This window comes from Punica granatum, chromosome 6 (assembly GCF_007655135.1).
Source record: "Punica granatum isolate Tunisia-2019 chromosome 6, ASM765513v2, whole genome shotgun sequence".
Lineage (NCBI taxonomy): Eukaryota > Viridiplantae > Streptophyta > Magnoliopsida > Myrtales > Lythraceae > Punica > Punica granatum.
In genome coordinates this window covers 13,700,909-13,716,654 of record NC_045132.1, presented here as the reverse complement: position 1 = coordinate 13,716,654, position 15,746 = coordinate 13,700,909, and the positions used below count along the sequence as shown (strand labels likewise).

The 15,746-nt window shown below is 35.7% G+C and overlaps 1 protein-coding gene and 1 long non-coding RNA gene across 3 annotated transcripts; one reads left to right on the top strand and one right to left on the bottom strand.

Annotated features, from left to right (window-relative positions):
• Positions 1 to 2,114: 2,114 nt before the first annotated feature.
• Positions 2,115 to 4,133, top strand: LOC116211583 (pentatricopeptide repeat-containing protein At3g02650, mitochondrial). Its single transcript, XM_031546033.1, has one exon. The coding sequence runs from the start codon at positions 2,211 to 2,213 to the stop codon at positions 3,945 to 3,947; it is 1,737 nt and encodes a 578-aa protein (XP_031401893.1). The 5' UTR covers positions 2,115 to 2,210; the 3' UTR covers positions 3,948 to 4,133.
• A 380-nt stretch (positions 4,134 to 4,513) lies between these two features.
• LOC116211584 lies at positions 4,514 to 8,008 on the bottom strand. 2 transcript variants are annotated; one of them, XR_004157703.1, is made up of 4 exons: positions 7,630 to 8,008; positions 7,149 to 7,268; positions 5,416 to 7,035; positions 4,514 to 5,148 (listed from the first exon to the last, which is right to left on the bottom strand). It is a non-coding gene; the product is annotated as an uncharacterized LOC116211584 (long non-coding RNA). The 2 variants fall into 2 exon arrangements; XR_004157702.1 differs by having other exon boundaries at positions 5,416 to 7,268.
• Positions 8,009 to 15,746: the final 7,738 nt, after the last annotated feature.

The following is a 15,746-nucleotide window of genomic DNA, read 5'->3' as shown; positions in this document are numbered from 1 at the left end:
ATAATTAGTCATTAACAAGCGATGATGTACACTTACCGCCGTCAAATGGTTATAGTGTTAATATGGCACACGTGTGCCAATAACTGCATGCCGCCTCAGAAAATTTTTTAATTTTTTTTAAAAAACATAAAAATAAGAAAAAATAAAAATTAAATAAGATTAACCAAAATTAATGCAAAAGTATACAATAAAAAAATTAGAAACTAAAAATATTACAAATTTAAAACAATAATAAAAATATATATGAAAAAATTCTAAAAGTTTCAAAAAAAGAAGAAAAATTGAAAATATTATATAAGAAAATTTAAAAATAATTAAGTTTACAGAAAATTTAAAAATAATTAAGTTTACAGAAAATTATAAAAAAATTTAAAACAAGAAATTCAGAAAAATTAAAACTAAAATTCGAAAAACATGACAGAAAGTTCATAATAAATTAAAACTAAAAATACAAAAAAAATTAAATAAAAAGTAGAATGTTAGGAAAATAATAAGTAAGAAAATTAATATAATCTACAAAAATAACTAAATAAAATTAAAAAAGAAAAACATTAGATACCAGAAAGGGGGTTCTTTCAGCCACCTCTCCCTATAACGAGATCTTCAGGAAGGAGGAGTAGCTCACCGATCTAGTCCTTCACCACCTTAATTCCTCGTTCAAAACAGAGAAACCGAGGGAGGGAAGGCCAAACATCGGAAGGGTTCCCCCGATTTGCTCCTTAGATTGGGGGATCTCTTCAGGCCATTCTTCCTTCCTGACGAGGTCGCCGAAGGCTTTAGAGCCCTCGGCAACCTCATCGGGAAGTAAGGGAGGTCGAAAGGAAGAGCCTTATTTTTGTTTAATTTAACTTTATATTTTTACTTATTTTTCTAAATATTTCAATTTTTTGAACTTTTTATGAACTTTCTATAAATTTTTTTAATTCTATTATTTTTAAAAAAATTACAATTTTCTGTAAATTTAATTAATTTCATTTCATTTTTTAATCTTCTTTTGAATTTGTTGTAATTTTTCTCACTTTTATTCTTTTTTTAAAATATTTATGACTAACCAACAAAAAGGTTGGCTGAGTGGTAATCAGCTCACCCCCGTAAGGAGTAGAATACAAATTCGAATTCCGGAAAGCGCACTTGTTAGGAGGGAGAATAACTTTTAATACTCGATCTCCCGACTTGATTAATCAGACCCCATTAGGATTCTGAATATCAGGGTACACGCCGAAAAAAAATATTTATGACTAATTTTTGCAAAGTTGAGCTTATAATACTTAAGTTTAAAAAATGAAAAACTTTTAAGAACTCTCATTATAATTCCCCTTTTTTTTATTATTATTATTACCTATTGTCAAATTCATAACATCACCCGCTTTTTTTAATATATATTACATTCATATTCCAAAATTTTTTCTTCCTCTTCACTCCAACGTCTATTCATATTTCCCTTCTTTTTTCTTTTCCTTGGCTTTAGGTAGATATATTGTTCATAATCGATAGATTGTTCTATTTACCCATAGATAGTAATTTTATATTTCGTCAGATGCAATTAATTACTATATCAGAATAATTTACCTATATTTGATATGAATGATTTGTTATAATTTATTAATATTTGTTAATATTAATAACCCCACATGACTTTGGGGTAAATAACATAATAATATTATAATGAGTCATTTGCAAATTTCGGGATACTCTCATTTACGATATTTACCGAAGATAATCCCGATTTTGATATTCACTTATAAAAAAAAAAGCCTTAACCTCAATTAATTATTGTCAGTTGAGTCTTTCCAACTGAGAGCACTGCTCTAACTCGGACCAAGTGTACTTCACTTTGTCTTTAAGTTTCTTTTTTAATTCCAAAATATGAAAAAACATAATAAAATTTTTAAGAGGAGCAGCAATTTCTGCTCTCTCAGAATAAAGCCTAATGGGATGCAGGGGATAACAACATTGCATAAAGCTCGTAGGGGTCAAAATATTCTAATTATCAAAGTGTAGGGTGCAAATAAAATTATGAAGCTCGTAGGGGTAAACATACTCTAAATATAAAAGTTCAGGGTGCAAAAAAAAATTAAACTAAAACTGAATCCTCAATACATTCCATTCGCTAGGTTTTTGATCGTTATATGCCATCGCCGGCGCCGCAGTTGGAGTTCGACACAGTGAAGAAGGAGACTGGGGTCTGGTCGTGAGGAGGAACGAAGAGGATGTGGAGAGCACTGGCGAGATTTTCTCTCTCCCAATTTCGACATGTCGCCGGAAAATCGTTATCTCCGGTGACCTGTTCCGGGAGAACCCTCCAAGTGGTCCCCGTCGAATCATCTCCTGCTGTTGTATCTGGGCTCCTCTCTAATGGTGGGCTCGCGAGGTTCTTCTCCGACCAGTCGGCTGTCCACAGCAGCGACCTTGACCCAGCCGAGGATGGTCCCGCCGGGGCCGTGGAAATGGCTTCCGGTGAATCTGACAGTGACCAGGTGGAAGATTTCGCAGCCGAATATGGTTCCGCCGGGGCCGTGGAAATGGCTTCTGGTGAATCTGATGATGACCGGATGGAATGTTCCAGAGCCGAGTCCCGCGAGATCAGCCCGGAGGAAATGGAGAATGTGCTGTCCCTTCTGCAGGGCACTGCTGATGGGTCTCTGGAGTCGAAACTCGACGGAATGCACTTGCCGGTGCATGAGGAGTTCGTGTTGACGGTGCTCGAGACTCCGCTTATCGCCGGTGGGAATCTCATCAGGTTCTTCAAGTGGGCTTCGAGTAAGCCTTCAGAGTTTCAAGTAACCCGCACTGTTGCCGGAGCTCTGGTTCGGGCTGTGTGCAAAGGCGAACCCCTGAAGAAAGAGGCTTACGTGTTGTGGGATTTGGTCCGGGAGATCGGGGAGAAAGCAAAGGGCGAGGCTGTGTTGGATAGGGGAATTCTGAATGAGTTGCTCTCTTTGTTCTCGAGGCTGGGTAAAGGGCGGGCTGCCCTTGAGGTTCTTGACAAATTCGATGAATTTGGATGTGTTCCTGATTCTGCGTCTTATTATTCCACGGTTGATGCGCTGTGTAAGTGCAACACTTATGAACTCGCCTGGCCCGTGTGCGAGAGAATGATTAACTCGGGGACCTTGCCTGACGGGGAGGAAGTCGGGAAGGTCATGTCTTGGCTTTGCAAGGGAAAGCTGGCTAAATCTGCTCATGACCTTTACTCCGCTGCAAAGGAGAAAGGAAAGATCCCTCCTCCCTCCGCCATCAGCCTCTTGATTGTCTCATTGTCCCGGGAGGACAAGACAGTGAAGTTAGCTCGGGAGAATCTGGGTGACTTTGATGAAGAGGCAAGAAGATATGCAATCAAGCCATTTTCGGCAGTTATTAGTGGCTTATGCAGGAGCAAGGAATTGGATGGTGCGAAGAAGTTGTTGCATGAGATGATCGAGGCAGGCCCACCTCCTGGAAACGCGGTGTTTAACTCGGTAGTAAATGGATTTTCGAAGGCCAGAGAGATGGAGACAGCAATGGAGGTGAAGAAGTTAATGGAACAACGGGGTTTGAAGCCCGATTTGTTCACTTATACGGTGATCATGAGCGGCTTTGTGAGTGGTGGAGAGATGGAGGCGGCATGTAAGCTCTTGAAGGAGGCGAAGAAGAAGCACAAGACACTGAGCCCTGTCATGTACCACACGCTCATTAGGGGATACTGCAAGCTCGAGGAGTTCGACAAGGCTTTAGAACTGTTGAGAGAGATGAAGAACTTCGGGGTCAAACCCAACACAGACGAGTACAGTAAGCTGATCCAATCCCTCTGCTTGAAGGCTCTTGACACTGATACAGCTGAGAAGTTGCTGGAGGAAATGAAGGAGAGCGGGTTGTATCTAAATGGGATCACACGCGGTCTCGTAAGGGCTGTGAAAGAACTTCAAGGCGAGGAGTTGGCAGCTGAAGAAACAAGAATAGAAGCTTAGATAGTTTTCGGGTGCGAATCCATGGGACCTAGGCCAATCAGATGATGTTTGTTCATTTTATGTAGTTGCCAGATACGACGAATTGCGGAGCATCATTTACCCATTTCGCATGTATTCTCCGCTGTCCTAATAACCGAAAGGAATTTTGAAGGTGATTATATATGTGACATGCTTTATTTACTTGAATACACTGTTTTCTGCTTTTAGATAATTCTTTCAGCTTCACTTCTCTTTGCATTCACTAAATGCTCAGGAAAAGCTGATTGCTTCACGGACACTAATTTCTCTGTGAGATTTGAAGTAACCTTTTGCAAGTATCAGATAGTCATATAACTTTCATTATATGTATGATTAGTATTGTGATCAGCTCAGAGATAACTTTGAGAGGTGGGAATCACAGAGATGGCAGCAAAGGGCACATTCTCTGCGGGAGAGGATTGGTCCCTATTCATCTCCTGATCACGCTGCAAAGCTTTGCACTTGGACTGAATATACTTGCTTCAGGGTCCTGGTATAATACAATAGCAGAGATGTTACGTTGCAAAGAATGCATAGAGAAAGTATATGCTTCGGTGCATGGATTATTCTTTGTCCAGTGTAAGGTTCCCCTGTCTAATGTATGTTTCATGCTCGTCGGGAAATACTGCAAGCTCGGGGAGATCAACAGGGCTTTGCGGTTGCTGAGGGGGGAGAAGAGCTTCCGAGTCAAGTTCTCCAAGGCTAATATTTTCTCAAGTAATGAATATTGACAGAGGCTAATATTTTCTCAAGTAATATCAAGTTTTCTGTACATTTGCTCATCATCCACAAGATAAACAAAGGTATGCCGATCGACTGGTTGATAATCTCGACATTTTCTCCACCCAGATATCCAAACCTGTCTGTCAATTCACGGACTCTGCAAATTCCTCAGGTGTGCCACGGTTTCAATGGAACCGCTAAGACACTGTACACCAGACCGCTAGAGGATCTGTGGCTGCCTCTTTGAGTCTGGTGATGGCTTGACTACTATTTGCTTTGTTCTTGCGGTGGAGCAGTGGTGCACCCGGACCCTGTGACACTTTGTTTGAGTGATGTAGCTCCCGCCCCACCCGAATCACTCTTATGACTTTCTTGGGTTGGGGGTTTTCCCACCAACCATGTGATGCGCCAACACCTCGACCGTGTGATCAGGCTCAATCGTGCTAGAAATGCGACTCACCTAGGTTCATGACCAATCCAAAATATTATCACCAGGCATTTAGGAGCGTGTTTACATGTACCTCAATCCCGTTTTCCAAATCAATTTTGAGAAAACATTGTTGGGAACTGCTTTTCATATTACAGTAATCTATGCACTTGCAAATGCAAATGCAGACTGATGGCTAACTATGAGATCCAATAGACAATTATCAGACCGACCGCAGAATCTAATGAAGAAAGCGTAAATTGAGTTGAACCATTATACAAAGCAAGAATACGCCATTACCTCGAGCCATGGTGGAAACCCAAAGGAACCCCTTGGACGATGATCTGCTGCTTGAAGACGCCATCACAAATTATCTGGAACAGAGCAATATCCTTCCTAGATCTGTTGGTAATGAACAGAATTGGATGCTGTCTTCATTTTAAATGATTATGTTGTTGGTGCTGACTATGGTTTCTGGGATCTCAAACAGCCGATCAAGCAGAGAGTCGACATTTCCATTTGGACATGATAATCTCCCCGAACTCACATCTCCTCACTGATTAATTGATCTGAGCAATATCCACACTGAAAGTGCAGCGGACGGGCTTGTGATTGCTGTCAATCACATCCATGCAAACCTCGTACGTTTCAAACACAAAGTGTTAAATTTCAGGGATTAAATTTGTCAATATTTGAATATGGATAATCGCTAACTCATAACGGGTTACAGGTAAAAAATGTCCTGCAGCAAAGAGAGGTTCCAGCAGTTGCGGAGAGAGAGCAATGCTCTTAAAATACGCAATACTTTCTGCAATTTTTTAGCGGGAACCGGTTATGCTTTATACACTCCCAAGTCAGAAAGAGACTACACAAAACAAGAGCATGATGGCCGGGAATTGCAGAGGGAAGGAAAATCAGAAAGAAAGAAAGAAAGGAAGGAGAAATTAGATAGAAAGAAAACACTATTATTCTTTTTAAGGAAAAGTACAAAAACTCCATTGACGTTTCGAATAGGGATAAATTGCACAATGTATTTTTGTTAGGGATAATTAGCTCATCTGTGGTGTATTCCATTAGCAAAAAAGGGTTACATCGTTTTTTTTTCATTTTTAATCTTCAATCTTTAGCCTTTTAATCATTTTGGTTCTAAATCTTTTTTCTTTTATCATTCTTATCCTCAACTTTTTTATTTTTTTCACTTTATTCCTAAAAGAAAATCGATTGGGAAGGAGGGGTCGGGATCGCCAATCACCGAGGTCACCGACATCCTTCATGGGTATTGACGACCTCTGTGGAGAGGCCGGAGTCGTCGCTTGGTGACCCCAGCCCGTGAATCGATCTCGGAGTCCCTAGTCAATTCGAGTGCTGGGGCCACCAACTGGTGACCTCAACCCCTCCACCAAGGTCGCCGATACCAATAGAGGACGCCGGTGACCTCGGTGATTAGCAGCCCTGACCCCTCCTTTCCTATCGATTTTCTTTTTAGGACCAAAATGAAAAATATAAAAAGTTGATGGTGGGAATGATAAATGAAAAATGATTTAGAACCAAAATGATTAAATGGCTAAAGATCAAGGGCTAAAAATGAAAAAAAAAAACTAATATCGTAACTCCTTATGGTTGACAAAGTACACCCTAGGAGGCTAATTGTCCATAACAAAAACACATGGTTTAATTTTTCCCGATCCCAAATCACAAAAGAACTTTTTGTACTTTTCCCCACTTTTTATAAGCACGGTGATCAATAAAACACTAATTCTTTTAATAAGCACAATGGAGGCACGAAAGAAATACAACCAAATATTACAGCTTAAGTAGGATTGCACGAAAAAAGCTTTATGTGAAAAACTGAAACAAATGCAAACCTTGGGATATCATGTGTTGCAAGTTTGCCATTGCTAAACATAGGGCAGCCAGGAACTGAGCAAGCATTTCAAAATCTCATTAGCTGATCTAAGGAGATCAACCTTAAACTACCTGAAAAACATGCACCAAAACAAACATTCTACAAAAATTCACAAATACAGACTCACCAGACAGCCATCGGCAGGTCAGCGAGCTGCCTAGAACCAATACATATTTGATCAGTCATCAAGTATTTTGCCGATCATATCGAGCCACCATTGCCCAAAAGCACTACACTCGAGCCCCACCTACATATCCAAGAAAACAATAAGACCTTTTTTTGTAGACTAAAAATAGATCCTTGTAACTCTCTGTTGATTTATTTTGCCTATATTCACCAAAAAGAAAAAATCTATAAATTTGTCAAGAAACTCCCTGCTGAAATTCTAAATAGACAGCATCATAACTTTCATTTTTATGAGTTTAATTTGTTCTTTCGACTTAAAAGTGGTAGGATTAATGACTTGTTCATTTCTGAAGGGAATAACAAGATAGTGACGGAATAAGGACCTTAAGGGGACTCGGTCAATACTCAATGTAGAAGAACTTGGATAGAAACATTCTATCTAGGACAGAGATAAAATTGTAGTACGTATAAGATCCCCATACCGTCTCTTTAGCTGCAGACACAGCAAGGAAACCAGCACCCATTTCAACTTCTTGAAGCCAAACCACCACTATACCAGCTAAAGGTGCTGCAGAACCAAGCCATGCTATGAGCGGATCATGAGAAGCCCTTCCTTGTCCAACATTCCATGTACCTGCCAACATTTTCACATTTTTTTCTTCTACTATACAGGAATTCTTTCCCACCCAATTCGGTTCGTAAAATGCTGTCTAGTGGGCCCGGTGAAGTAACATTCGAACATCCGATCTTTCCACGATTGGCCAAGCTGAAAACATGCCCCGCCCCAATGGTCAATCTATAATCACTGGATCGCTGTGAGCTGCCCACGAATTTGGGGTCCAACCGCTGAATGTTCCCATTCCCATACCCCACCCATATGCGAAGCCCAAAGAGACAGAGGCACTGAACTGGAAAAGGAAGGTATTGGACATCTTGCAGGCAACTCCCGTTCCCATCCCACTGTATAAGTAAGCCGCTCGCACACCCTGTCCAAATCATCCCGTCGATTGTTGAGACCAACGCTTCAGTTTTACGATTATCGTCCCAAACACCCCCTTTGTCTTAAATAAGATAGGCAGGAAAGAGATCATCATTGATAAAGAACTACGCTTTATTACTCTTTAACACTTCGTTAACAAAAAAAGTGGATGTTACAACTCATGATTTCTGGTAGACTTACATAATTTCATATATCTATATATCTATTATCTATTTCTATATATCTATATCTTATACAATTAAAGCTGAGCTATTTCGATCAATATCGGGGAGAGTACGATTCGAATTCCGTATTCTCACGACTATCAACTGTGATTCATTTTCGTTTATTTTTTATCATATTTTAATAATTCATTTTATTTATAATATATTCTATTCGACTTTCGATGAATAAACGAACGAAAACAATAAGTGCATTCACATTACTATTTCGTCTTATTAGAAAAATAAATTCTTAACGATTAAGTAAATAATAATATTATAAATAATGTATTAATATATACGTTTACTTAAGATGAAATAAATAATATTAATACGTATCTTAATTTTTCTATGAGTTTTATAACTAATTAATCTTCATGAATTTTGTGTAAAATTGAATGGTAGCATAATCGATCAAGTGAATGATTTTTTCGCGTACTACAGATCCCATTCTACCCCTATGAGGCAAGGTTCGGATATATTATGACAGTGTTTTAGGGTTTAGGGTCATATGGATACTATGGATTCTATACTACCCATACTTTCATTTTTTCTATATATTTTACAAAATAAAATAATAAACTTTAATTGATTTTGTCATATCTACTTAGTTAAAAGATAAGTAATGTATAAATTTTAAATTATTTTCCACAAATATGTTACTTTTTTGCTGATTACCAAGCACATATTAACTCTATATTGTTCAAAGAGAAGGATTATAAGCTTCATTAATTGATCTATTTCATGCGATATTAGGGAGAGTACAATTCGGATTTTGTATTCGCTTGACTGTGATTAGTTTTCGTTTATTTATTAATATATTTTAATAAATTTATCTTAATTATTCAATTTTTGATGAATAAGCAAGTGTAAGAAATAAATGGGTTAACATTAGATTGCGATTCATTTTCATTTATTTCTTTAGTATATTTTAATAAATTAATCTTACTTATAATATATTTTGTTCAACTTTCGATGGATAAAGATAGGAAGAAATAAATGCATTCACATTACTATTTCATTTTATTATGCAAATTAAAATTTTTCAGTTTACAATATATAATTAATAATTTTTCTAAATTTTTATATAAAAATATATACATTATTTAACGAGAAAGTAAATAATAAAATATAAAATAATATAATAATATATGTATTTAATTAATTGTGAAATAAATAATATTAATATATACGTTCATTTTTTCTCAAAAACTTACGGTATAAAAGAACACATTCTATTCGACTTTCGATAAATAAATAACGGAGAAAATAAATGCGTTCACATTGTTATTTCGTTTTATTATGAATTAATTTCATCGCATTTACTTAATTTATAGTTAAGTAATGTATAGAGTTTAAATTACAAAGTGGAATAGAATATATAATATTTAAAATAAATTTATCTATAAAATGGATTCGTCTTCTATGAATTGGTACTTTAAAATATATTCGAGTTGAGTATATATTTTTTCTCAACAATACATGATGCAGACCTCACGAAGGATTGTGAAAACGACGACCAACTTGAATCGATTCCCAGATCGCCAAACACAGATTTAGATAAAGAAGATTATTGATCCGTTGTTTATAGAGAAACAAGAACCAACAATATCAAGACAAGGATTATTAACCCGTTTATGAAGAAACAAGAACTAATAATATCAAAGTGTACCGAACAATCACAAGTTGTCACACTTGTTCGTTCGAAGGAGTTCAATGAAGAACAAATGAGAAAATCTTACCAAAATACTAGAATAGTCTACCTATGATCAGCTACTCAGCCTCCTTTATATAAGTCTAGGAGAAATTGAAAACTAATAAACTAGGTAACTGAAATAACCTTAGTTTCCTAAAGCCAGAAATAACAAAAGAAACTAAATAAAGGCTATCTAGAATAGTTGACAGTCTTTTATTTCATCTTCAGCATCTCATGGCAAGTCAGTTCAATAAAGGCCTTTGGAGACCCAATTGAATTAGACTCCTCTTGGCCCAAAAAGCCCATCAGCAAGCTCCCCATAGCTTGTTGGATTTGTTTGACCTTCGCCCGTGTGATTGGCCCACTCGGAACATGCAAGCCTCCAAGATCTTGTGCTTCAGCTCCTTCTTCACTAGTCCGACTTCCAAGCTCATGTGCATCAGCTTCATTGTCATGCCCACGATCTTCATCAATACATCTGTCAATGAGCAACAAAATTACTATCATGCAACCAACATTTTTTTTAACATGTATAATTTTTACCATTTTACACATATATATGCCTCTCAACAACATATTCTTTGTTCTTTCACTTTTTTTGAGAGTTTTTTTTTTCTAATTACTATTTTTTTTCTGACAACACAATTTTCTCTTACAGACCATGAACAATGTTGTTCCTTTTACACAAAGATTTATGGAGATTCAAAACAAACTATGATCGTATACAGAAAAAAAAAAGTCATGCAGCTCAAAAAACTATTACAATACGTCAACATCATATGAGTAAAGTAAGTATTTCATCTTTTTTCAAATATAAGATGTAATCACAATTCTAATGAATATATATCAATTATACAAATATTTACATAAGCTTCGAAGACCCGCCATTACATAACAATAACTAAAAAATATTATGCATATTTATATTTTATGATCTATAATTAGCGGGTATTAATGACCGTGCGCAGCAGGGGCCGTCACCCTAGTCTATATGTAAAGTGAAAGCATTTCGGAAGCCCTAGAGAAGAGTATGATCAATTTTCGTATTCTCGCAATCTAATATATATATATATATATATATATATGTTAAGCGGAAGCATTTCAAAAGTCCTGAAGAAGAGTACAATTGATTTTCGTATTCTCCCAAATGGATTTGAATTTTTCCCCCTAAAAAACATTTGATATTTAAAATAATAATATATGAATTTACTTAATCAAGAAGTAAAGTTTTTTACATCGCTACGATCGATTTTCGTATTCTCACAAATGGATTTGATTTTTTTCCCTAAAAAAACCCTTGACATATAGAATAATAATATAGAAATTTAGTTATTCAAGAAGTAAAGTTTACTTAATTGCGAAGTAAGTTTTACTGAGCTACGAAGCTACGAAAGAGTACAATATATACAATTTACTTAACCATGAAGCAAAGTTTACTTAGATAAATTGATTATTTAATTACAAGAAAAATTAAATAAGTAGAGTAGATATGTAAAGTTTGTGTCAATATTCTGTCATCTTGACGTCTTATTTCAAAGTCACCACAAAAGTACGAAATGTAAATGGAAACATAATAAAGTACAATGGAAATAGATTGTTTGGGTAGCAAGATATGTATAGATATGTCTAGAAAACAATCCATTTCCATTTATATTCTCATGGTATTTGTATCACATTAATATTTTACATAATTGAAAAGTTGTGTATAAAAATTGTGACAACATCCGTGGTGTACGTAACAACATCTACTGTGCAGCTTCTGCCCTCCCATTTCTGAAGCAAGCTGAGGGCCACATCTGTCTTGCCTGTCCTAACTAAGCCCTTCACTATTGCTCCGTAGGTGACTACATCAGGCTCGGACCCTCTGTCCTCCATAACATCAACTAACTGCACGGCTCTAAAAAGTTTTCCCTCAATGCAGAGTCCATTAACCAGAGTAGTCAAGGGCACCACATCCGGTTTAAAGCCGAGTTTGAGCATTCTACCCATCACAGCAAACCCAAAATCCACCATTTTCATACGGCATAGACAGTTTATCCAAATAGTGAAACTATGAAGGTCATAATTGATACCGACCTCATCCATCATTTTTATTAGACCAATAGCGGCGACATAGTGCTTCAACCGAACGATGACCCCCACGAGCAGGGTAAAATCAGCAACTGAAGGCAAGAGCCGGATTCTGGTAATTCCATCGAAGGCAGACAAGGCTTGGTCGAGATTTCTTAATCCACCGGTCTTGCATCAGTGCCTCATCTCATCCAAGAACAGTTGAGCCTTCTCCGCCTCGGAAATCGCAGTTTTGGAGCAGAAATTACGACGGCAGAGTGATGGACGAAGAAGATTAGGTATGGGGTGGATGAGAGAAGGGCTCACGGGCTGTTAAGGAAGAAGAAGAAGCAGCCGGGGAGAAGCCCGAAGGCATCCTAAAGCAACCGAAGGAATCGAACGGACACTTCTGAAACTCAGCGCCATCGTCAGTGCACTCGGCGGAGTGAAGGCCGGGGACGGGGGAGGAGATAACTGCGCGGTGAGTGCGACCGAGCAAGACCAAAGAGAAAAGCGCAAATATTGCAAAATTCAATCCAAACTCCAAAGCTTTCGGTAGTTCACTTCCTAGAATTTTTTTCTTCAGACTTTCAGCCCCCAAACTTTTCACTTGGAAGAATTTCTCCTCAACTTTTCGTATGGGCTTTGTGGAGTTTGCTTTATGCTCCCATAGATATTGCAGTGCCTACTATGAAATTTTAATTATATTATATATTATATTATATCTAATACAACTAAAACTCTTAGATATTATTGACATGTGTCAAGCCACCAAAATTTTGCCTTTTTTATTTTGACTTTTTTATGATTTATAATAAATAAAATATAATGATAACTGTAACAAACAATAAATTAAAATTACAGTATGACTTCATTAGATTGCCACATGTCCACCAACTTTCCATTTATCATTCAACCATCACCAAATTCTTTTATTTCCAAAAGTTTCAGTAAACTTTTAAAGTTTTTCATCTTTATCCTTCTTAAATCATATGAACTTACTTATGAAATACATATAAATATGTATATGGCTTTATAATATGCTCCATTTATACAATTAAAAGGGGTATGTGTTTTCCTAAGAGACCATATATCGTGTTAATGGTGTCACTAAGTTTCCGTCACTTACTTTATTTTTATTTTTTAAAATTTCAAAATGCATTCGATTATTTTTCATTTGATCTCGTAGCCAAACAAAAAACGAGAAGCCCTATTTCACATAGATTCGAAGTGCAATTGGAATGACCCTTGTTTGGAAAATGAATATTTATTTAACATTACTCCATTTTGACTCCACTTATCTTCGATTCAACAGGGGGCGCAGTATCTGAATAGGACCCCATTACATCCACCACCTTTCTGTTTCAAATGAAAGAGTGAGAGTTCACACACACGCACACAAAAAAAGGAAAAGTGAGAGAGAGAATAGAATATATATATATATATATATATATATGATAAGTAATGAAAGTGAGAGAGAAACAAACGATAAACAATGTCATGTCGGACGATTTCGTCTATTTCTTGACGGAAGTCAGATGGAAGGGTCCTCACATGTGTTTTATAACGGCCAAGGGTTTATGAGATGTAAAAAAAAATTCGAGGTTCAATGTGATGTACAATCAATCTTTCAGGGTGTATTTGGTAGTTTTCTCCATTGAAATCCTAGTGAATGACTCGCGTAAAGTTTTAGTAAAATATATTAGGGAAAACAGCACCATATAGCATTTTTTTTTTATAATTTTTTCATGCTACAAAATAAATTCAAATCAGTTCTTTATGCAACACAATTTTTTTTTATTGTGCATAACGTTCCATTAGACTTCCGTCCAAAATTTGATGGAATGCTGACGTGACAAAGTTTTTGGAGCAATCTGTGCACAGCTGGGCACCACGGAGGACATTTGTGGGAACCACTCCCTTGTTCCTCCCTGAAATAAACTTTCTCACAAGAAATCCACTCCCTCCAATAATCAGAAAGTTCCTTCAGATGCGAATTGTTGCTTGGGCTAGGGTTTCCTTCATAAGGGATATTTACACTGATTTTTTGTGTCAAGAGAGTGAAATTTTCAGTGGAAGAGGGAAAGACACAGAGGGAGGACGAAGGAAGTGGGTCCCACAAGTGTCCTCTGTGGCGCCCAGCTGTACACGGTTTGCGCGAAAAACTTTGCCATATCAACATTCTGTCAAATTTTGGACGGAATGCGATGCACTAAAAAAAATCATGCTGCATAAAGAAATAATTTGAATTTACCAGCGTGAAAAAATTTTAAAAAACATGTTGTGCGGTACTATTTTCCCTACAAATTGTGTGAGTTTTTTCCTTTAACTTTTGATCACATTCTTTCCATTTCATTGCTACAAATATTGATTAATATTTTACCTTTTATATTATCCCCAAGTTACAATTTACTTGGCTTACTTTCTAATTGATGAAATGAAACACAAACTAAAAAGATTGAACCTTTATATACATGCTTAAGTGGTTTAGATATTTCAATTTTCGGTTACTTAGGCAACTGCGTTTTACATTTTTATTGACTGAATAATCAAAATTGTAACTTTAGGTAATCATATTAAATGAATTTTTTATTTTCATTTATATATAATGATAAATTAAAAACTAATCAATGCTTAATTAATATACCAATTCTCCTTTTCTATATTCATTATAGATTACAACTTAATTGTTGAAATGTTTGAGGAATTTCTCTTACATAATATTCAATATTTTTTTCAGGGTAATAAATTCATATAATTAGTGGCTTGTTATAAATTCTTTTTAACCCTATGTATGATATTTTCAATATAGGTTACGTTTATGTTCAATTAAATTTTCTTTACTATATGTTACTTTAGATTAATAGTGAAAGTACTTCTAGAGCAGTAATTAGGACTTCAAATTGCATTTTAATCACAGGGCTTTAAACATTAAATGATTTATTGGCTTAAATTTGTATACTTACATATATAAATTTGAATATTGCATAGCCGGGTGGCAAATTTATCACCACTGCTACCCACCATATTATCCATAAAAAAGGGAGCATAAATTCTCCTTAAATGTTCAACTCTCGTTCATCAACTCAAGGCCTCCTTGCTATAAAGAATAGAACTCCACTTAGTACATAATATATATGTAATTGTTGAATGGCCCTGTGATGCAATACTAAATCTAACAATATTTTTAAAGTAATATCTTAACTTATCATTTTCATCTTTCATATTTTTGTTTTTCATTATCATATTAACTTTTATATGTATAAAACATAAAAGTATATGAAAATAATTATAGGAATATCTAATACTTCAATCCTAATAAAAATGTTATTCTATTTTTGCAATTTCTATTTCATTATATAGTAGTAATTTTTAAGTAAGTTGGTTCACAAACTTTTGAACTTTTATATAGTAAAGTGTGTATTTTGATAAAAAAAATAAAATTTTGTATAAGTTATAAACTTTGAAAAATTATTAATTAGTACTATTTGGATCACCGATAATAATTATAATATTTTATTCTATTTTCATTCTAATTATAATATCTATATAACTTCTACGTATAATAACTCTTTATTATATATGTTTGAAACTGTATAATTAGTTATATATTATATATATTTATCTATATGTTCAAATTAATTTACAATTTCA